Source organism: Balaenoptera physalus, assembly GCF_965194825.1.
Source record: "Balaenoptera physalus genome assembly, chromosome: 4".
Lineage (NCBI taxonomy): Eukaryota > Metazoa > Chordata > Mammalia > Artiodactyla > Balaenopteridae > Balaenoptera > Balaenoptera physalus.
The window spans coordinates 49,266,194-49,289,824 of record NC_138891.1 but is presented as its reverse complement, the minus strand read 5'-3'; the positions used below and the strand labels follow the sequence as shown (position 1 = coordinate 49,289,824).

The following is a 23,631-nucleotide window of genomic DNA, read 5'->3' as shown; positions in this document are numbered from 1 at the left end:
CTTTAATATTACTAAGCACATTGATATGTGTAGCAATGCATTTTAATTGTTAGTAGTCAAGGAAATAGACATAGAATCACTTGGTACTTCCTGTTTGGTTGTGTGTGGGGTAATCCAAGTTCTGGATGAGTTTTGTATGACTGAAGGTCTATAAACTCTTCTTTGAATTTTCTTTTTAAATTGTTATTGTTTTGACTTAGGAGCTTAAAGGCAGTTGTCACATGAAAGAAATAAATGTTGCATTTTGTCTTCAATTTAATTTCTTACACAAATTGGTTTCAACAATTACCAACCAGGCATATCATGTTTCTGCATGTATTAAACGTGCACAGAAGCATGAAAGTAAGCTCACACATAAAGAGGACTCATCTTTATTAAAGTAACGTAACAGGTGTGATGCTTGGGAAATGGATACTATAATCCTGCCAGGCCGTGAATTGAGTAAGATTCCTACCTAGCAAAGGAATTATTAAGGGTTACGGAGTTACATCTTAAAATGTACTTAGATCTATTCACACATATATGAGGAAGAAGGTGTTTTACTTTTCTGGCAAATTCTCGGGGACGAGAGTTATTTCCCAGCTGCACCCACTGCTGTGTTCTTACTGGATTATGGCATTCAGCGCACTCTCCCCTGCTTACTGTAGTTGGCTGTACCACATAGAAGTCAAGCCCGGAGATAACCCGTGAAGATATGACAACAAGTGGACATGTTTCCCAAGGACGGGGTTTCATAAATGCAGGAAGGTTAGCACAACCACTGGTGTGAGGGGAAGTCAGAGGACGTGATCATAGTTCATGGGAACCAGCAATGCAGGATGGGCTACATTCAATTTAGTTTCCTTTGCAGGCTTAAAATAGCGCCATTGTAAATTATGTCAGTCTTTCTCAAATCATGAAAATGATTGTTCAAAATGTCTCAGAATACACAATGTGCATTGTTGTGTGGCTTTGATGTGTGAATGATGAGAGCATATGATATAATACAAATTAAATAATGGTAGAGCAGTCACAGGCTTTTTCCCCAAGGGGAGAGGGAATAAAGGTGAAGTTTCTGGTCGAGCGAAAGGCTGTTTTATTTTGTGTTGATGCCTACAATACAGAATTCTTTAAATGGTCTAAAATTGTAAAGGGGTTCCTGTTCTGTTTAATGTTTAGTACATCTTAAGAATTTAATCGTAAAGATTCTGTTAGTGTAGTAATTGGGTGGGAAATCAATGCATGCTGGAATTTGACTTTTTAATAAATATTTAAATACACAAATATGATACAAAATATTATGCAATGGGGATGACAGAATATTTATATATATATGAAATATTTGTGCTGTCTCAAGACATTTGTCAGGTTGGATGCCTTGCTTTGGAATCTCGTGAAACGGGGTTTTCTGTGTTTGGAGCACCCACTTTGGTGCCTCCAACGTCTTTTCCTGGCTTCCTAATTGAAATTTGGGGTAAACCAATTGTGATACTTGCTAAATTCAGAAGCAATTGCCATAAAGCCTGAGATTCTTTTTTGTTGTTTGCACACAGGTGAGGTCTGCCATAAATCCTATACTCAGTTTTCAAACCTTTGTCGTCATAAGCGCATGCATGCTGATTGCAGAACCCAAATCAAGTGCAAAGACTGTGGACAAATGTTCAGCACTACGTCTTCCTTAAATAAACACAGGAGGTTTTGTGAGGGCAAGAACCATTTTGCGGCAGGTGGATTTTTTGGCCAAGGCATTTCACTTCCTGGAACCCCAGCTATGGATAAAACGTCCATGGTTAATATGAGTCATGCCAACCCGGGCCTTGCTGACTATTTTGGCGCCAATAGGCATCCTGCTGGTCTTACCTTTCCAACAGCTCCTGGATTTTCTTTTAGCTTCCCTGGTCTGTTTCCTTCCGGCTTGTACCACAGGCCTCCTTTGATACCTGCTAGCTCTCCTGTTAAAGGACTGTCAAGTACTGAACAGACAAACAAAAGTCAAAGCCCCCTCATGACACATCCTCAGATACTGCCAGCTACACAGGATATTTTGAAGGCACTATCTAAACACCCACCTGTAGGGGAAAATAAGCCAGTGGAGCTCCAGCCCGAGAGGTCCTCTGAAGAGAGGCCCCTTGAGAAAATCAGTGACCAGTCAGAGAGTAGTGACCTTGATGATGTCAGTACGCCAAGTGGCAGTGACCTGGAAACCACCTCGGGCTCTGATCTGGAAAGTGACATTGAAAGTGATAAAGAGAAATTTAAAGAAAATGGTAAAATGTTCAAAGACAAAGTAAGCCCTCTTCCGAATCTGGCTTCAATCCATAATAAGAAAGAATACAGCAATCATTCCATTTTCTCACCATCTTTAGAGGAGCAGACTGCGGTATCAGGAGCTGTGAATGATTCTATAAAGGCAATTGCTTCTATTGCTGAGAAATACTTTGGTTCAGCAGGACTGGTGGGGCTGCAAGACAAAAAAGTTGGAGCTTTACCTTATCCTTCCATGTTTCCCCTCCCGTTTTTTCCAGCATTCTCTCAATCAATGTACCCATTTCCTGATAGAGACTTGAGATCGTTACCTTTGAAAATGGAACCCCAGTCACCAAGTGAAGTAAAGAAACTGCAGAAGGGCAGCTCTGAGTCTCCCTTTGATCTCACCACTAAACGCAAGGACGAGAAGCCCTTGACCCCAGTACCCGCCAAGCCTCCAGTGACGCCGGCCACAAGCCAAGACCAGCCCCTGGATCTAAGTATGGGCAGTAGGAGTAGAGCCAGTGGGACCAAGCTGACAGAGCCTCGTAAAAACCACGTGTTTGGGGAAAAGAAAGGAGGCAACGGTGAACCAAGACCAGCATCTGATGGTTCCTTACAGCACGCTAGACCCACTCCTTTCTTCATGGACCCTATTTACAGGTAAGGGTGGATGGGAGACCGCTAAACGTGGACAGAAGAATGAAAGGTAGTTTTCACACTATCAAGTTACGGCTTTTAACAAACCTTTTTTATTATTCTTATAAAGCAGAAAGTAAAGTTGTTTGATCTGGTGAGTTCATTTTTTATTCGGAAAGTCAACTCATTAGGTTTGGACTTATTTTTGGATGTCTCCGAATTTGGGGTTTTGGAATAGGCCCACAGAGTTCTTTCCCTTGACAATAAATTTATTTTTAAACACATTTTTTTAAGTGGAAAATATGGGAAAGCCATATTTAAAGCAAGTTGTCAAGTGACGGAAGAATGAGGCTCCTGAAGGATTAATGCAAATATGTGCGGGTACTTAAATGGGTCAGGTTATTTGGAATGAGATGGGACATAGCAAGAGTTTACTCTTTGTTAACCTACCAACACATCCTTAATAAGTACTGGTCCTAATCTCTTAGGAGCCCCATGTAACTGAAATATTAATCACAAAAATGCTTTGTATATAATGTGAGTGGTCGGCTTCAAAAACACATCTCTGTTTAATGCCTTCATTATCCAGTTTCCTCTGATGCATCCAAAATTTTTGGGGGGAGAATATATGCTAATAAAAAGCCTCTTAGACAGTACTCTGTAACACTCGACCATTCAGAAAGATTTAGCTTTTAAAAACTAGTCTTCTTCAAACTGTATGAATAACAATAATTAATTTGTGATGTATTTTAAATATTACCACAAATTCTCACATTTACTTTCTCATTCAAATCGTGAACATTGTCAAGAGTTAATGGAAAATGTGGATAATTTTTTATTGGACTTATTTAAGCTGGGAGAATTTGATATTTTTGCCTGATTCTTTTTTTTTATCAAGAGACAGTTTTGTTCAATTCCTTCATTCAACAATATTTTTTTTTGAGTGCCTATGACTTAATAGGTACCACAGCTGCAAACTCTTTTCCCTTCAAACTCTTTTTCTACCTTTATTTTAATGCACTGAAGTGCATTAACCGAGAAACATTGCCAGTATGTTACTTGAACATGACAAGGGGCATAGAAAAGGACAGTACAAAAATGTCTCAGAGCCATCATTACCATGCTTGGGCACTGTTTTTTTTTTTTTTTAAACAATTATTATTTTTTCATTTCTGTGGCAGAGAAAGAAAAAGAAGGAAAAACAAATCTTCCATATTTTGTGTGTAGCTTGTATGTTACACATGGCCGGTAAGGTTGTATTTCCAACTCAGCGATATGTCTCAGCCCTTTGTGAAGATAAGTTCTCAGACTCTCTTTCTTAGACCCTCCCAATGGCAATGGGCTTCCAGTTCCTTCATACACCCATTCCACTCTTCTCCATCACCTCCTAACCTCCCTTCTTCTAACTCTAATCTCAATCTTCTCTCTGGTAGGTCAGTGTCAATTGAGGCTTTAGACATGCCATTTTACCAAACTCATGAAAGACCTAAACTTACCAGTTTTAGTGTAAGACCTGGGTTGAAATCTCAGCTTTCCCATGTCTTAAACTTTTTTTAATCCGTAAAATGGGTATAAGAGCACCTACTTCAATAAGTGAAATAGAATGTAAAGCATAGCATACGTACAATTTCAAGAAGTGGGAGCTGTTTTTATTCGTTTTGATTCTATTTTAAAATATACTTATTTAACGGTTTTTAAAAGGAAATCACCAACAGTTGGTGAAGGAAATTAATTCAGTCCACGATGTCATTTCCTATATGCTTAATAGAAAATAGAATGACAAACATTTCTAAAGCAGAAGGGCTCTATTGATAAGTTTGATAATGTCTCTCCCTGTCTTCAAAAAGCTCCTCATCCTCTCCCTACCACCCCCCTTTCACCTAGTCTGTTTATCAGCAGCAGTATCTAAAAGAAGATGCCTGTGCCTGAGAGCGGCTAGCAGGGTGTGTAGTATGCTTAGAAACTCTCTTGCTGACATTCACAAATGTAGAAGAAATATGATGACGATTTGAGGAAGCACCTTCTTGACAGAAAATGACTTTAATTTTTAAAATGAGCCCTGTTCTTATGCTTTTGAAATCACCAAGACTTTTTGCCTACATTTAAAATGGAAAGGTACAAATTTGTGACCAAAGCCTCTGATTTCATGACTTCATTTTTAAAATTTCCGCATTATTATTATTACTAGTCATTCAGTAGGATTTTTCCATTATAAAAAGGACCTTCTTTCTCTGAGCGTCTAGAAATGCCAGGAGTATTCTTCAAGAACTGAACAGATGTCTTTATATTTTTATTAGTGTGCGCCCCAGTAACCTACCATTTGCTTTATTGTTAGCTGTTTAAATGTCAGCGAGTATGCAGGGGTTGATATATGAGACTGATTCATCTCCAAAATCTAATTTTAACCTTTCAGAGTAGAGAAAAGAAAACTAACTGACCCACTTGAAGCTTTAAAAGAGAAATACTTGAGACCTTCTCCAGGATTCTTATTTCACCCGCAAGTAAGTATTTTGAATTTGAGACTTCAAGCTTGTAAACTAACTTGTTGATCCTGAAAAGCAGGTGCAGTGAAATGAAAGAAATCTTGAGAACACTAGGATTTCCTATGACGCTGGTGTGGAAGAACACAGGAAATTCTAGCAGAATTAAAACCCAAACTCTTTAAAGAAAAAGTAGTTAATTTATGTGAAAAAACAACATGGTTTTGCTGTTAAATTATTCTCCATTAACTACTTACTGAGCCAAAGAGTACTTTAGAGTGAGCAGAATTCAGTTAAGAAATTAAATATTGAAGTTGCCTTTCATGTTTAAAAATTTGTGATAGTAAGAAATGGATCGTAGTGTGACTTGTCCCAAACTCATGAAGGTCGTTCATGTTCTTTCAGTGCTCAGATAAAAACAGGAAATGAGTCTACCTGACAAGTTGTTACCATAGAGGGTGAAGGAATTTATCTAGAGACCACTGGGCATTCCAGCAAAATTCTGTAATTGCACAAGAATTCACCACAATACACAGAGCTATTTGCTGGATGGAGTTGTGTCCATTTATCAAAATATGTACACTTTCTCATGGCAAGGAAAATACAAAGCAACGTTATCTAACTGGTTCATCTTTATGTCCCTAAATACTTGGTCATTTTTTAAAAAGCTGACTTACGTATCAATAAAAATGTGGGGAATTGTATTGAAAGAAGAAATATATAAACATCTTGAGTCTGGTTTCTTAATGATATTTTATTTTTTGTTTACTTATTATTAAGGATATAAGCTTTGGTCTCTATAGATAGTAAGCAAAATTTTTATGAAAATGCTTGAAAACAGAGTTAACTGATTTGTTCTGTTTCAATATATTCAAACCAAAAATTACGCTCCTCTAATAAAATTGGTGGAATTCTGTGCAAGCTGTCTTATAGAACATTATGAGCTAATTAAATTAAATCATGGAATATGACTTTTCCCCCCACCGTTCACCCCCCCCTGCCACCACCTCTTCTTTCTTCATTTTTTAAAGTACTTTCCTAAATTCTGGACAACAAAGTATGAGAGCTGAAATACCATATTCTGGGTTAGCTGGAGAAATCTATCATTGCTCAAAAATTCTCTCTATTTTAAACTGAAAGAATATATGATTTAGTATTAAAGGGGTTAGAAATATTCCAGTTAGTATTCATTTTGTGTAGGAGGACTAAGGAATGATATAATTTATTAAATTATTTTATGGAAAAGAAGCAAGTTTTAAAATAGTAAATGCTTATCGGGTACTTATTTTCCATATTTAGGTTGACCTAAATTGCACTTGCCAGCCTCATGGGCTAATAAAACTGAACATGATGTGCGTTTTGTGTCAGATATTACACAAAAGTATGTCTCTCTTGAAAACTTCCTAACTAAATGCTTATAAGGATATTATAGTTATCTACATTTAATCACAATAAATCAAGTGGTTTTCATATTCTAATTATCTTTAAAATCTAGTAATTAATCATTTCAAAATTAAGTGCTATGGGTACATGGTATAAGGGAGGGGAAAAAAAAAGCCACTGGGATTCAGTGTCTTTGAGTGACTCAGTCTACTGGCTCTTAGTTTCCTTACCTGTCAGATGAGGGAGTTGTGTGTAAGGTCCCTATCTTCTCTGAAATTCAGATTTCTAGCTAGCTAAGGTAAATTTACTGGTTCAGAAGATGGGCAGTTTTGTCTATCAATATCTTTACATGTGCATGCAGCTGTTGTAAATATAGTATATACATGTACGGAGGTTCCTTAAAAAACTAAAAATAGAACTACCATACGACCCAGCAATCCTACTACTGGGCATATACCCTGAGAAAACCATAATTCAAAAAGAGTCATGTACCACAATGTTCATTGCGGGTCTATTTACAATAGCCAGGACATGGAAGCAACCTAAGTGTCCATCGACAGATGAATGGATAAAGAAGATGTGGCACATATATACAATGGAATATTACTCAGCCATAAAAAGAAACGAAAGTGAGTTATTCGTAGTGAGGTGGATGGACCTAGAGTCTGTCATACAGAGTGAAGTAAGTCAGAAAGAGAAAAACAAATACTGTATGCTAACACATATATATATAGAATTAAAAAAAATGGTTCTGAAGAACATAGGGGCAGGACAGGAATAAAGACACAGAGGTAGAGAATGGACTTGAGGACACGGGGAGGGGGAAGGGTAAGCTGGGACAAAGTGAGAGAGTGGCATGGACATATATACACTACCAAATGTAAAATAGATAGCTAGTGGGAAGCAGCCACATAGCACAGGGAGATCAGCTCGGTGCTTTGTGACCACCTAGAGGGTTGGGATAGGAGGGTCGGAGGGAGACGCAAGAGAGAGGGGATATAGGGATATATGTTTATGTATAGCTGATTCACTTTGTTATACAGCAGAAACTAACACACCATTGTAAAGAATTATACTCCAATAAAGATGTTAAAAATACAAATAAAAAATATAGTATATACATGTTTTTAATCAAATAATATTAATATAAGAAAATCTGCTATGTTTTAAGATTCCCAAAGTTAGTGAAGGACCACAAAAGATGAGGCGCATGTACAGTGTTTGGAGTACAGCAATCACCCACTCAGACCGTTGAAAATATGCCTGTGGGAGTCACAGTGGCAGAGAGTTTTCTTCCCACACCAGAATGTCGCGTCTTGGTATAGGGGGCTGTGCACTGCTGCGTGTTGCTATAAGAACAGGACCTAACAGTGATGCTCAGATATTTAACACATCATATGTAATGAATACCGATCAATCAGAATGGACTCCTGCCATTCTGGAGCCGGGTCCTGGAAGCCCTTGCTGCACCAACTGTTCATGCTTTAGTTGCTGGCCGGTGGGCTGTCTGAAGGGTCTTTTGGGAGGAGGCCAGGGCTGCAGGAGGACATTCAGGGTAGTTGGGGCAGAGGCTATTTACCAACGACTATAGAAATATTTCATTATTTTGATAACCATGGTGGCTATTTTCGTGTGTAAGGGCTGTATATCAGTGGGATACAGGTGGCATAAAAAGCGTAGCCTGAGAGAAGCTCGGGGCACTCAGTTTTCACCAACCGTTCAGACCAGTCTGTTCTTTCAGAAAATCTGCCTCAAATGTTCTGAAGTTTCAGCAGAACGTTTTTGTTCTTTCTAGTCCTCTATCAGTTCTGTCCTAGCCTCAAGATCTACTTTCCTACAAACAAACAAATGAAAACAAAGAGAAACTGCCCAGGATTTGGGGCCAGAAATAACTGCTTTAGAACTGGCTTTCCTACTTATTCACACAAATGCTTCGGTTTTGAGCAATGTAATTCATCTCCGAGCCTTCTCTATCAGTGTAATGGGAACACCCCTCCAGCCTTACTAGGGGAGCTGCAAGGATTAGTGATCACGTACATAATGTGTTTAGCATTGTGCTTGGCATATGGAAGGACCTAGATGAGGAAAAGCTCTTATTATTATTGGTTGCAGAAGTATTCCATTTTGAATATAAAGGGGTGTCAGTAAAATACCCTCCTGCCATCCCCTGAACCCAGTCTCTTTGGTGGGGCTATACCAAGTATCTAGAAGTCCTTGGAAAGATGCTTACTGTGTTCTTGGTGCTGCCTTGTTGGGCAGCAATCAGGGTGGCACAGAGCAAGAAACCAAAATGGAAGGACTTGCCTCTGCTCCCGGGGCTTGCCATGATTTTGTAGCTAGATAAGTGCTTGGTTAAGACCATTCGCTGCTTCATTTTTCATTTAAAGTATATCGGAGCAAATCACATGGTCCCTCTGGGCCTTCTGTATCTTCATCTTCAGAATGAGAATAATACCTACCCTATCTACTTCTCAGTGTTATTATAATAATAAAGAGGAGACCACATGTTCTTGATGCTTCAGGGAAAACCTATAAATAGATAGATATGTAAATGCTTGGCAGTGGTATTCTCTGGGCAAGCCTGATTTTACAATTTTTTGTATGTCTTTGTATTCTGCCCTCCTCCTTCCCCAGTGCACAGTGCCTAATCAATGAAAGTCGAACACCTCAGTGGATATTTATTAAATGTTATTGAAAGATTATTAGGCCATCTTACTGCCTTTTGGAATAATGTATATTTTTCAAATCCTTGTCAAAAATAAAACGTATAGGAACACATACATCAAAATCAAAATGTAAATGCTGGTTTTATCATTCTTAGGATCTAAATTCCTCTCAGTTCAGTTCTTAAAGAAGTATGTTTGCTCTGTCGGGCCACTGGAGGACTATTTAGCTTTCTATTTTTCTCTTATAAATAAGTTAGTTTAATATAAGGGTGAAATAAACACTATAGAGGTTCTTCCTGAATATGTGGTTGAAAATTACTTGTGGAGTCTCAGATTATGATTTTGAAAAGAAGATGGCAGCCACAGGAGGTGAGAGGGAGGAAATGATATTGCCATGTGATCTTTGGAATGTCCATTTCATTGGGTACTTTGCATTTTGGGTACTTTGCATTCACTTTGATAGCTCATTTGAATTGCCATAGATATCACTTGGCAATTATACTATTATAAAACTGGCTATTATTCCTTTGTTTGATTTTCCTATACTTTAAATATTATTTTTGGTTATTTATATATTTCATTTTCAGATGTTTGGCTTTGTGTTGATCTGCAACAGAGACTCTATTTTACTTCCATTTCTGTCCTTTATGCATTCGTTTTTTGAATTTTCTTCCTTTAAAATGTCTACTTGCTACTGTATCCCAAGGAACTGGGAAAAAGACTAAGGTCTTTTGCCAAGTTATCATTTATATATGGGTGTGAAAATCACTTCAGTCTTTTGCCTTTCATCTTCTTTCTTGCTTTCAACAAGTGTTTCTTGTGTTAGATTTCTTCTGTGATAAACCTTTCATCATTAAAAACTGTGCATCTTCCTTATTAAAGATACCATAATCTAAGAAAGCAAGATATATCCCCTTTAAGCAACCAAAATGATATTTTTAAAGATGTAACATTTGTGTTTTCTGATAGAGCTTCTAACTCACTGAAGTTTTCTCCATTGATTCTTGTCATAAATTGTCGTAAATAACTCGACATTTGTAGTTCTTTTCATTAATATCCTCCGGTGTTTGGGCTACTGATGGCCTCAGTCCCATCCTAGTAGAAGTCAAGCAGTTTATTTCCAAGGACATTACCTTTTTGTTACTCAGTGATTCACATTTGAGTAAATATCTTATTTTCTTTGTTACTAACATTGTAAAAATGCAAGAGACTGTATCTTTTTTGCAGGAAATTGCTTAATTTTTAGGTATTAAAGTAAAGTTTAGGAATCTTGTTTTGCAGTGAGTAGAAACAAATAAAAAGGAAGTATCTACTTTGCTATTTAAGATTTGATAGTAAGTAGTGTTTAGCTTTCTTGGAAAAAAGCACATTCTGGTTTATAACCATGATTCTAAAATTTAATTTAGGTAAATAGAGGAAACTGAGCAGTGTTATAAAATTATTAATTTTCATTTCCAAAGCTTTTACTCAAGATATAGTTACATGATAAGCAAAAATTACGTAGTATAAATGTTAATTTCTCAAAGGATAGATTGCAATAAAGATACTGATACAGAAGTAATTTTTTGTTTTTTGTTTCAATTTTGCTCCCAGTTCCAACTGCCTGATCAGAGAACTTGGGTAAGTTTCCTACTTATATTTTTGACTAAAATAATGTGGAATTAAAAGGAAAACAACTTATAAATTGCCATACAGACAAAGAATTCTGAGCCCTTTCCATAAAATGATATGGCTTTAGCAGATAGATTTCCAGCTTTGTCAAGCTGCAGAATGCTTTCATTTATAATTGGGCATTTAGTGTGCTATAAATTGTTTACAGAAAGAAGTTTATTCTCTAAATCTGACCCATTCCATGTAATTATACCTTGATGTAGAACTCTTTCTGGGCACTTGGGAGCATGTTGTTAAAAGGGACTTCGAGATGGGTCACTAAGTGGAAACAACCATTATTTGGGGGAGCCTGACCAGCATGTTAAAGATGCTTATGATAACGCCTTCAAAAGGATAAAACCTGAACTTATGTGTAGACACAAGATGACATTGGAATTCACATTCATATAACCCAGGGCAGAACTTGGTTCTGGCTATGTGGAGTCATAAGACTAAATGTTTAAAAATCTTTATCTAACTAGTGAATGTATCCTTTAGCATTGGGTCCATTTCCTCAAGTTTCTTTTTTTTTTTTAAAGTTTTTAAAATTTTTATTGGAGTATAGTTGATTTACAATGTTGTGTTAGTTTCAAGTGTACAGCAAAGTGAGTCAGTTATACATATACATATATCCATGCTTTCTAAAGATTCTTTTCCCATATAGGCCATTACAGAATATTGAGTAGAGTTCCCTGTGCTATACAGTAGGTTCTTATTAGTTATCTATTTTATATATAGTACTGTGTATATGTCAGTCCCAATCTCCCAATTTATCCCTCCCCCTCAACCTTCAATTAACGTTTCCAGATACAGTCAGTTGTAAGGTTGACATCAGTAGGGGAAAACTTTATTTTTTATTCAAGATACAAAGAATACTATTTATTTAGTTTTCACTACCAAATAAACCTTGAGTCAACGGAAGTATATGTAAATAACATATATTACAAAATCTCCTCCCAGTGTATGTGCTTTTACTCCTTCATTCTCCTCTTCACTCAAAATTATACTGATTCTGAAGTATGGGTAGAATCTCAGAATGTAGTTAAATTTTCCTTTAGTCACCATATAATTATATATAAATTATTTTAAGTTAGAGCACTTTGGCAGTTACCTATTTCCTCTATCTGATGTTAGTTTTCCTTTACCAGAAGTTCTTCTATTTTGTTTCTTCTGTGGAATATGTGATGAATTGTGATTTTTCTCATCCTATCAACTTTGAAGGATTAAGTTCATTTATTTCAAAAGTATAAGAGTAGAGAGACAGAAACTTCCTTATTAGGCAAAGCTGTGCAGTAGACAGCGTTGTTGTTTCATTATCCTGGCTTATATTTTCAGTGTTTCTTGTCTGCCTCTCCTGGCAAAGGTCTGTCCAGAATATCGTACGTCATTGTCCTCATTATTTCTAATGTAGAGTATTACTTGCTAGTAGCTTTGCTGTTAGGTGCTTCAAGCATAAGGTGCTGTCTCCTACACAAATGGCCAGTGCTTCTACCAACTTACAAAGCCAGTTCAGATTTTAAGTTAGACACCCTTTCCTGACAGTGCAATGGTATAGCAACTGCCATTGCAATGCTTTAGAAACACTCCCATTCTTTGAATCATAGGTTTTTCAAAGCAATAATTTATATTTGTACTATAAAATATAGATATTAGTGGAAAGTAGTAAAATATTAAAGTTTATAATTTTTAGTGGTTACAAAACCCTATAATTTTATAATCATGACTGCAGAATGTGATATATGGAATGAGACAACCATAAAATATGAATATGTATTTCTCCCCCAAATGGCCATGATTTTAAGATTTCTCTAGATTATCAAGTGAATAAATATAGAAAACTACCAAATCTACAAACTTTCCCATCATAAGTTATTTATGAAAAGTTAGTTACTTTATGATAAAGCCATGTGTAATCTAATTTGTGAAACATTAGGTCACATAATTCATGGTGCCATTGGACATATCATTTTGTATAATCAGATTGTCACTTTAATAGTTTTAATGAGAAACTTCTTTCTGTCATCAATTATTGGCTGCCAGATAAAAAATGTTAAGCTAAGTGCTTCAGACCCAGTTGATGATATCTTGCCTGCTGAAATGTTTTTACAAATACTAACTTTATTTGACGAGAGAGATAGCTACATTTTTTGGTAGGAGCTAGGGAATTGTGTCTAAATATTAGTTTGCGTCAGTATAAAGTTAATAGCCCCTTGGGGACTGGAAGGGGGTGAAATGACTTCCTTTTCCAGACATCTGGCTGCAGATACCATCAACAACTATAATATATGTAAATAAAAATTACTGTTCCATAGGAAAAAAACTGTCATTTAGTGATCGGAGATTAGCCTATGACATTAATAGGACAGAGGGCAATACGTTTTTAAAATATATGATGTGACTTTTTCCTCCTTTTTTCCCCCATTCTCAGCAAATGTCCTCTTCATTGTAGTACACAATGTTCCCCCTTCATTGGTTTCTTCACAGTTGAAAAGTATATCTAGCTAGATTCTGTTTCATTTATCCCAATTCATCTTGATTTTTCAAATACCAAGTCAGACTTTAAAATGAATGTCAAAACTTACCACTTCTACAAAATGCATGTTATTCCAAGAGGAGTATCACGTGAGTCGGCCCAGATAGCTAGAGAAAGTTGAGGTTTGGACCCATACATTAGATAAAACTCATCTTAATCCGACACCTTAATCCAAGATATGGACCAGGGCTGACTGTTGGTCACAGAATGCCTAAACTACCCCAACTAGCAGATGTCTAAGTCACTTTTTATAAAAATTAATTTTTATTGGAGTCTAGTTGATTTATAATGCTGTATTAGTTTCAGGTGTACAGCAAAGTGAATCAGTTATACATATACATATATCCACTCTTTTTCAGATTCTTTTCCCATATAGGTCATTACAGAGTATTGAGTAGAGTTCCCTGTGCTATACAGTAGGTTATTAATCTATTTTATACATAGTAGTGTCTATATGTCAATCTAAGTCACTTCTATCTGTCCTAATGGAGAAACTTACTCTTTTCAGCTGATGTCAAGTGCTATGAGAGCAAATCTTTGGAAGATGAGAGGAAGGATTCAGTGATGGCTTTTATGTTGTTCTGGTGGTTGCTAGCTGGAAAGAAAGTGGAGAGGGTGTGTGTGTCTGCATGTGTGCTGTTAATAGCTACCCTCAGCTCACTTCCCACCTTTCTTCTCTCCCTCTTCCTCACTCTGACTTAATCCTCTTTTCATTTGACACCCCAAGCCAAAGGTGGGGGGTGGGTTATAAGAGAGGCGCTTGGGTAACCCCTATTCTTTTTCTTATTATCTTTAAGAATGTTGTTATTAAGTCATCAAGTCCATACTATATTTTGTTATTTCTTAATGCTTTTCCCAAATTGAAACAGTTTGAGGTAAAGTAATCACAGTGATCTTCCTTTAAAAGGAGCTATTAGCAGCTACTAAAGCAAGACACATTTCTCAACAGCCAATTGCTCTTAAATAACTTGAAGGACTTGTAGTTTATATATGCTGGAGATGAAAGCCGAGAATAATGATAGTCATGAGTAAGCTATTTTCCATATAAAAGGAAAGTGTTTCTACAAGATGTATTGCCCCAGGAATCTGAGTGTGTCGGCAGGGCGGCCACTCAAATGATTTAAAACCACTAGATAATGAAACTTTACTCAAATATTAAATGTACATAAATAAAACATTTATAATCATCACCCATGCACTTACTATTTTTCCCAAAAAATATATGCGATCATGCCCCTTACCCCTGCTTGTTACTGCTAATCAGCTTGAAGGCCAGAGGTCATTTTTCACTCAGACAATTTATTCCATGGAGGGTGGAATATCAAAATGATTTTCTGCAAGGAACAATTAGAAGGAATAAATGCAAATAAAATAGTATCATAAAATATTTCTGGATTGATTTTTAATAAATAAAATCCAAAGTAATATGAAAAATGCTAATGCTCTGGTTAGAGGGGGGTAATGAGCATATTCAGCGGGGACAGAGTTTCCTCCAACCTCTATGAGCAGCAACATCATTTTATATCTCTGCCCTGTGATCAGTATGTGTCAAAATCCTTCATAGTGACAAATGTGCTGTCCGCTTGCATCTGTGGAGAATGTTTTAGCAGCTGAGTGATTATGAATCAAACCCCTGAGCTTATAGCCCCTGCCGCCTCCCAGTGCGTTCACATTTGTCGTCTGACAAGTAAATGTATCTTGACTTTCCTCTGAGATTTTTTTTGCACCGTGTTTGATGAAAGACATTTGGCAAATTGGCAGTGGTACCCTGTACATTGCAATTTGTAGCTAGCATTAGGAGTCCGGGCATGAAATGAGAGGGCAGGCTCCAGGATAAAGGGAAAAGAAAGAAAGCTAACTACAACATGAATAGTCATTTGAAGAATCAAGCATACAATATTCCCTTTGTAAGAAGAGAATCATGTTTAAGCCATTCGGTTAAGATTTTGCTCCAGTTTAAGAAGTCAGTGGTATTCTGTCCAGCTGTGTGTCCACGGAGTATACATTTTGTTAATTTTCTTTTTGAGTATGAAATGTTGCCTTTTATTTTTAACCTGAGCTCATAATAAATTAGACCTCCAACTCTGTCTTACCATCTTATCAGCAAAAGAATCTATTTCTTGGGCTGATCAGTTGCTTGAATGTATAGTTGTTAACATTTTTAATCCTTGCATGGAGTCTTCTGGTCTACCGCCCCAGCCTTTTGAGAAACATACAAAGTGTGTACACAATGCAAACACCTTTTAAACAGCTTTGTGAGTTCTCCAGTGGCATAGTGCCCTGAGAACCAAATAAACAATGGGTGAGTTGATTTTACAAGATGGCCTGAGAGTTTGCTTTTTCTTCTTAAAAATTCAGTAGTAAGCAGCTTCCAAATAAAATGTGAGCATGGGAGAAACAACATTTTGGGAGGGTTGAAGGAAAGGTGAGAGAGTCTGTCTAACTATAGACAGTGAGGATCAAGCTGCCTTTGAAAGTAAATGCCACCCTCTGTTTATGACTCTGTCGAATATGTGTGCAGGTAGACAAAAACTTGAAGATTATAAGCAAAATAAATTAGGTTATTTGAGGGGAAGAACCAGGCAGCATAGTTTTTCTTCAAGAATACTGCTCTAAGAGTTTGGTTATACTTACAATGCCCATGCCAGGTTATGTGAAGTTATGATAATATATCATGAACTGTCATTTCAACTTAATCTTTGTCCAGGACAAATGAATATTTCACCAAAATTCTTTATACATAATCCCACTTAAAAATCTAGTATATCCAGATATTAATTTAACATAAAGCACTGCTTACACATTTAATTTTTTCTTTCTGCATTACATACATCTGGCTAAAGCTATAACTTTGGAACACCTGATGTTTTTCATGCTGTGAGTTCTTTTCATGGGACTCCCTACTTCCTATGGTTTTTATTACCTAGACAAGGCATACAGGATCTCTTGCTATAATTTCCAGTTTACTATTTTTTTACTGATTATTCGGAAATCTCACAGACCGAGAAGACGGTGGACTTGTGTCCCAAAGAACCATCTTGCCAGAGTTAGATTCAAGCGTCTTTTATACTAAAAAGGGAGGGAGTAAAGTCAAACATTTCCTGGTTCCAGTCAGCCTCTGGAGGGGATGTGTTAATTTCTTCCTTCCTGCAGTCATTCACAGGTGGGTGGGCCTGGTGAATGTTGATAGCATGATACTAATGCTGTCTCTTAATTTAATAAAAAATCTAACGGTTTTATTCTCTCTCATGTATTTCATTGCTCAATTGTATATCAAATTATTACAAAATGGTCTAACTAAGGGCTTATGGTAAAGTTCACTTGGCACTTTGTAAGCTTGATTCTGCCTTTGTTATCTTTAAAATCAATGAATTCTCTCATTTGTTTAATATTGGGACACTACAGTCTCTTTCTACAGCCCCTTGCATTCAGCAGATTTGATGCTTCCCTCTTATTAATCAGTTCTTGGTTTGCTAGAGATGATTACAGAAAGAAGGATGTCTGCCCCATCCTTCATGGTCTTGTGCTTTTGCTTTTCAGATGTCAGCTATTGAAAACATGGCGGAGAAGCTGGAGAGCTTCAGTGCCCTGAAACCTGAGGCCAGTGAACTTCTACAGTCGGTTCCCTCCATGTTCAACTTCAGAGCTCCTCCCAACGCCCTGCCAGAGAACCTCCTGCGGAAAGGAAAGGAACGCTATACCTGCAGGTAACTGCAAAGTTAATCATGGCCTGCTTTCCAAAAATCTCCCCTCTGATTTCAAAAGGGCCTGCTGTTTGTTTTGGAAATTATTCTTGATTGGATGATTAATAGCAACCATGATAGATCTCAAGCACTTCAAAGTACTCTTTATTTAGTGAGATGTAAAAATAGTGGTTTAAAAAATTATTATTAAATGAAAATTTTAACACAGGCCATTTGGTTGTGATAAATGAGGTTGGAAATGGTCCAAAGGCTATCTACTTGTTTCACTTTGATATTTATGAATTTTCTTTCACAGTTAATTATTTTCATCCAAAGGTATAATACTACTGTCCTCAAGCATATATTTATTAATCGTCATGGCATTGAAGAATAAGGCTATTAATGAAGGACAAATAAGGTCGATAAGTGAAGAAAACTAGTTAATAAGTTTCTTGTTACTCATCAGTAGTACAGTAAAGCTCTTTTTTGGTTCCTGTTTTCTTTTTTAATAAATCATACTTACAATTTCTGTATTGTCTTCAGAAATTTGTGGCATCTGACTCAGGCACATCAATTTATCTGCTGTTTGGAAAATGTGTCACTTTCTTTCCAGAAAAGCTTTTATAGGAACATACCTTGATGGATGAGGTCTTAGAATCTTGTCTGATCTGATACCACTCAATGTACAGAGAGCTGTCACTGTGCCTAACATGTAAAATGAGTTGAAACATTTGAAATCTGTTTACATCAACCCAGAATCACAGGCTCTTGTCATTTTTTTATCCCCTTGTCTGGTTCAGTTTTGTGAGTGTAAAGATACAGAGTTAATAAAAGAGGAGCATGGGGGTCATCAAAACTCAAGTCTGTTTTCATAAACTGCTTGCTTATGCATGAGCAAATTCAACCGGATCTCATAACGCAGTCTTTATTTGTAGAGTTATTTATATCTGTGGAATGGCTTGGTTGCAAATTTTAAATACCAAGGACATGTGAGTTCCATACAAGATTAATTAATTCAGGAATAAGCATCTGGCTTCTATGCAGCTTGAGTGAAATACAGTCAATTGTGCTGACTTTCTCTTATAAACATCTTTTCATAATAGATACTGTGGCAAGATTTTTCCAAGATCTGCGAACCTAACACGGCACTTGAGAACCCACACAGGAGAGCAGCCTTACAGGTTTGACAATGATTTTTACTAAATATCTTGATAAATATTGTAATAAAGTGGGCTCATTGCCACAATTTTAAAAGAGGCTATTTTTGTGAATGTCTGAATGTATGTCTGTTCAATTTTGAGTCAAAGAAGAATTAACTAATGGCTGGGGTTAGAATTTAGAAAAGTCCTAATTTCTTGAATCGTCTTCTTATATCTCAGTTTAAAAGTTCTAGCAGTGTCTAGTATAGAATAAGCGTTTAAGAACAGTTAGCCATTTTTAAAATTAAGTGCTGTCTCTCCTCAGTGATTCATGCCATTTTAATGGACAATAATCATAATCTTGCAGCCTCCCTCTTCCAAGCCTTAAATCTCTGCTAGGAATTAATAACCCGGATATATCTTTGTTTTCCCAGTACAGCTAAGTCAATGTCTACAGGTCCCATTAGGAGGTTTAAAGGATAAATTTTAAACCTTGAGAGGAGGAAGAAAAGGGAGGTAGGGGTAGAACAGATAAAATAGAATATATTATAGGAAGGGAGCAATTCTGTCAACAATTTCTCAAGTGCTTCTTAGCTTATTCTCTTAAGTGTCAAATCAGCCATATGACACATGGCACCTGTGTTTAATTTTAATATTATTGTTTACTAACAAATGAAACTAACCGCCATTCTCCATTCCAGTTTTAAAATATCACCTACATTGTTGAATGTGTAATGCCTTGCACACAGTATTAGGTACTCATGAATATTTCTTCAGAGAATGAATGTTATTTATCTTAAGTAATATCGTAATTTCATTCTGCTTTGAAATTCTTATGCATGGCATATGTGTAAAATTATTTTTGTCTGAATGCTTTTGTCATTAAAATAAATAAATTCTCAGCTTTCAAAGACTTTTTTACATACGAGGATAAGAAAATGGGCAGACCAATGTTCATTTGAGGATTGTTCAAATTTTAGGAGAAATTTTAGGAGAAAACTGGAGGGACTTAAACTCAGAAAACAATAAAGTATTTTCTTAAATTCTTTGCTTTCCTACATGTTTTGTAAATCACTAATCATAAGTAATATTTATAAGTGACTTTATATGTGATAGAATGTGCTTGATATAGTAGGTCTCAGAGAGATATAAAAATGGGAAGTGTTAGATGATTTCCCTTTTTTGAGAAAATGTCATATCCAAGGAATTCTGCTTAAGTGGAGGAAAGATTTCCACACTTACATTTTGTTATGGCCAAGGGTCTGGTATGCAGCTATGACACCATGCTCATTTTACTCTTTTTTTGTGCCTGAATTCAGTGGTTTCATTCTACCCTGTAAATGGTGCTATTATTGTACGTATATTTTTAAAAACACAAACCAGAATTTTTCATAGCTGAAGACCTTAAACAGTTATTTGTCCAGCTCTTCTGTTTTACAAGTGAAAAAAATTAGATCCACAGATACTAATTGCCTTCTGTAAAGTCTGGTATTAATAGACCCAAAATTAAAACCCAGGTCTGGAACTCTCAAGTCAGCGTTTTTAGTCTCATACCATGATCTGAAAGGCTCCCTTGACCCCTGTGTTTACATCCAGTAACCAGGAAGGCTTAATCGTGTATGCTCATGAGTGTGTTATGTACTCCTCTTTAGAATTTCTGAAACTTAGGCTCTGAATTGAGCTGTTTCTTGACCACCAACTAATTTACTGGAATAGAATGGAATGATTATTATTTAGGAGCACTCAGACATTTGGCCAAGATATTAGCAGAGGAAAGATACAAAGTAACAGATGGTTTTTGGTTAAAACTTCCTTATTGACTGATTATACTAGAGTGGATGATATTTATGGGATTTACAGCCTCTGTCCCTATAAGCAGACAGTTGGAAGCATGTCAAAGACAAAATCTCTCTTCCTCATGATTTGTGCAGAAAATATTTTGAGTGAAAATTTTTCTAAAAAGTTTGATGGGAGTGTACGTTTTCTCTATCAGTGTTTCCTACGTTATTCTGCTTAGGACAACACAACTGTGCTAACTGTACCATGGTTCTCATTGCAGTGGGCCTTGGAAGTTCAAAGAAAGCCAAGAGTCCATATATATATTTTTTCAAAAGCAGAAGCTTAAATATTACAACTACTATCAATGTGGGATTTTACCCATTTTAAAATTAATATTATAAATTTAAATTTGAGGAACCTCATGATGCCAGAATGGTTTTTTAGGAGGGAAATTAAATCAGCCCTTGAGTTGGTTTACTGATACTATGACAAAGTAACTAGTTTAACAGGTTTATTTCCCCACTGAACTAACTAGACATCTGGCATCATGTAGAGACAGACATAAAGCCCAAACACTTTCAATGGAGTGGGGTAGTTTCTGATGTCGAGTCCCTCGAACTGCTGAGTCTGCATTCAGAAGTGGGAGAAGGGCCCTTCACACACGGAAGAATGCGTTTCGGATTTTTTGGCTGCTAAGTTAGAAATTTTCACTTGAAAGTCATCTAGAGAAAGTTGATTTTTCCTTTTACGCAACACGCGTACAAAAAAATCATATAAACAGACAATGCACTATTTAAAATGCCAGAGGAGAAAATCTTGTCAGTTATCACTTTTCTTCCTCACCATAAGAGCTGCTGGGAAGGGGAGAGGGTGGGAGGTTACATTTTTATTTTGTGACTGAAGGAGAACTTCAGTAATTTATGATTTTTTTATCATAAATATCATGGAAGGCAGAAACAATTAGCCAGGCAATAATATGTGCTTTCCTGAAAAAACTGGCCTGGTTCAGAACTACCACAGACTCTAGGAAAAATAAAAGTGGAAAACTGGGGGGAATCCAGAGAGAGGGGGTTAGCAAAGACCTTATGTTTTTATCTGAAAAGGAGAATTTAGTGGTACTCTTTCTTTTGTGACGGTTTAAACGTTAACACAATAAAGGCTTTGGGGGCTCCTAATAACTATAGATTATGAAAATCAGCCTCTTTGGTATCAGAGTAAACTATTACATTGCCCCAGTTTTAAGAGTTTGGAATCTTTATTGTTATTTTGGAGAAGATAACAGAATTTCTCCTTCAGGATTAGCAATTGAGAAAGTGAATTTACTAAGAAATTATTTAATCAGGCTCAGAAGTTTTGAATTAAAAAATGACCTTTTTACTTTATTTGAAGAATATGTGAATCTGTTTCATGTTTGTTTACAGAAGATTTAATTGTATTGTCCTAAGCAGAAGATAAAACAAAACTACTATTTCTTAATATTTTTAATTTCGTGAGCTTTACTTGAAATATTAGAACTGATTACCTTCATAAACTTGTGATTTTATTATGGTTTTTTACGAAGTCATGAAAATCTTTAATGCAATCAAAGTCTATTTATTGGAATTGAAATTTTGGCTGTGTGGATAGTAATCTTCTCTACAGTGCTGTTTTATGGGTGATAATTTTGGAGATCTGGTTTGCTTGTCTTGAGAAATATCTTTTGATTTGCTTGCGAATATCTGTTCTGTGTTTGTTTTTCAGATGCAAGTACTGTGACAGGTCATTCAGCATATCTTCTAACCTGCAGCGGCATGTTCGCAACATCCACAATAAGGAGAAGCCCTTTAAGTGTCACTTATGTGATAGGTGTTTTGGTCAACAAACCAACTTAGACAGACACCTAAAGAAGCACGAGAATGGGAACATGTCTGGTAGGTCATCAATTGTGTTTTGAGGAGGAGACGGTAGCTTATTTTTCTTATTTTAAAAGACAGCTGTGATCATTCTTTCGTTCCACTTTGACACGAGAATCAGATCCTGTTGTGCAAATTTGCAGCACGTTTCCCTTGAGATTTTTGAATGAAGTGAATGATGTGATCGTTGAATAATATACAACTCAGAGCTTTATTTGGATGATTTTATTTTCTCCTGGATTCATCTCAGTGGGCAATCTCAAGCAAAGAGAACCATGACCCGAACTCACCGGAGACTGATGAACCAAGATTTCCTAAATTGCAGAGAACAATCTTTCCATCTATTGGCACAGAATGTGGCCCCCAGCCTGGCAGGATGACCACGGTGGAGCCCCAGAATACCACGCTCTGAGTATCAACCTAGAAACCATGGCTGCTTTTGCAGAAGGCCTGCAGTTCAGAGGACCTCTCCAGGGGACCTTGTTTAGAGATGAGTGATAGAAGACTGTCAACATGATCAGAGTAGCCCGTAGCAAATGATAGTGCTGTGTGGTTTTGGTCACAAATTCCAATGTAGAATTAAGTTAAAAGTGGCAAAAAACGAGCCTTCCCTTGACCCAGATGTACCAGCACATAGTTAGCAGAAGACATGGTAGGTTTTCTTGCCTTTGGCTTCTAATACTTAGATAATAAACCATTAACGAATGTTTAGCAGCTGGCATATGTGTGTGAAACCAACTTATGTAGCCATAATTTGTTTCTAGAGAATTAAGGAAATGACTTAGAAGTGAGGAGAGGGCTTGTGCATGCAGCTCCTGAAAAGGATTTTAAGAACAGAGAAAAGTTGGGTTTATACAAAGTAGTAATCTTTACGGAAGGAAATTTTTTTTATTATTAATCCGTCCTCTATTGTACAGGCACATTGCTTATGATTTTGAATGAACTATATACTGTTCATTTTCCTTAAAGCCAAAAATCTAATGATCATGGTTTAAAAATATCGGATTTTAGAGGCAGAAGTCTAATCCAATACACAAAAGTGGCTACACTTTCTTACAGTATACCACTATAATTTGTCTAGTCAAAATTATTTCAGAAAATAAATAAGTTAAAGATATAATGTGTCAAATTTGAATACTTGTTTTTTGGTCCAGGTTATAACTTCGTTAAGCTGAGGGGTGTTCTAACCTCTTGTTTTTGTCATCTAGACTATTGTGATGAACTATTAAACTGTAGATATTTTGTGGGCACGCTAAACAGCATGAAGCAAATGTTAGTATGAAGTTTGACCACATGTTATAAAGTGTTTATAATTTGTAAATTTATGGAAACTTTAGAACAATCTGTGATACAGGTATTTTGAGTCTAATTTTATAGGTAAGGAGGCTGACAATAATTCTGTAATCCACAGACTCAATATTGTCCTCTTAATACTATACCACAACTGTCTCTCGACTGGTGTGTTCTGAGTCTACCCGCGGCTTAATCCACCAAATCAAAATGCAGTATTTCCAGCACGTGTTCAGTCTTTATTTGATAACATACTTTAGCACAGGGGCAA

The 23,631-nt window shown here is 36.4% G+C and overlaps 1 protein-coding gene across 11 annotated transcripts in view; it reads left to right on the top strand.

Annotated features, from left to right (window-relative positions):
- Positions 1-23,631, top strand: part of MECOM (MDS1 and EVI1 complex locus) — a 562,576-nt gene that overhangs the window by 528,277 nt on the left and 10,668 nt on the right. For 6 of the 11 annotated variants that reach the window (XM_082458384.1, XM_082458387.1, XM_082458380.1 and 3 more), the window contains 6 exons: positions 1,533-2,889; positions 5,279-5,366; positions 10,988-11,014; positions 17,118-17,284; positions 18,364-18,441; positions 21,919-22,088. In XM_082458384.1, the coding sequence (XP_082314510.1) occupies positions 1,533-2,889; positions 5,279-5,366; positions 10,988-11,014; positions 17,118-17,284; positions 18,364-18,441; positions 21,919-22,088 (1,887 nt within the window). The remainder of the gene's footprint in view (positions 1-1,532; positions 2,890-5,278; positions 5,367-10,987; positions 11,015-17,117; positions 17,285-18,363; positions 18,442-21,918; positions 22,089-23,631) is intronic. The other 5 variants (XM_082458386.1, XM_082458385.1, XM_082458390.1 and 2 more) reach the window with 3 other exon arrangements.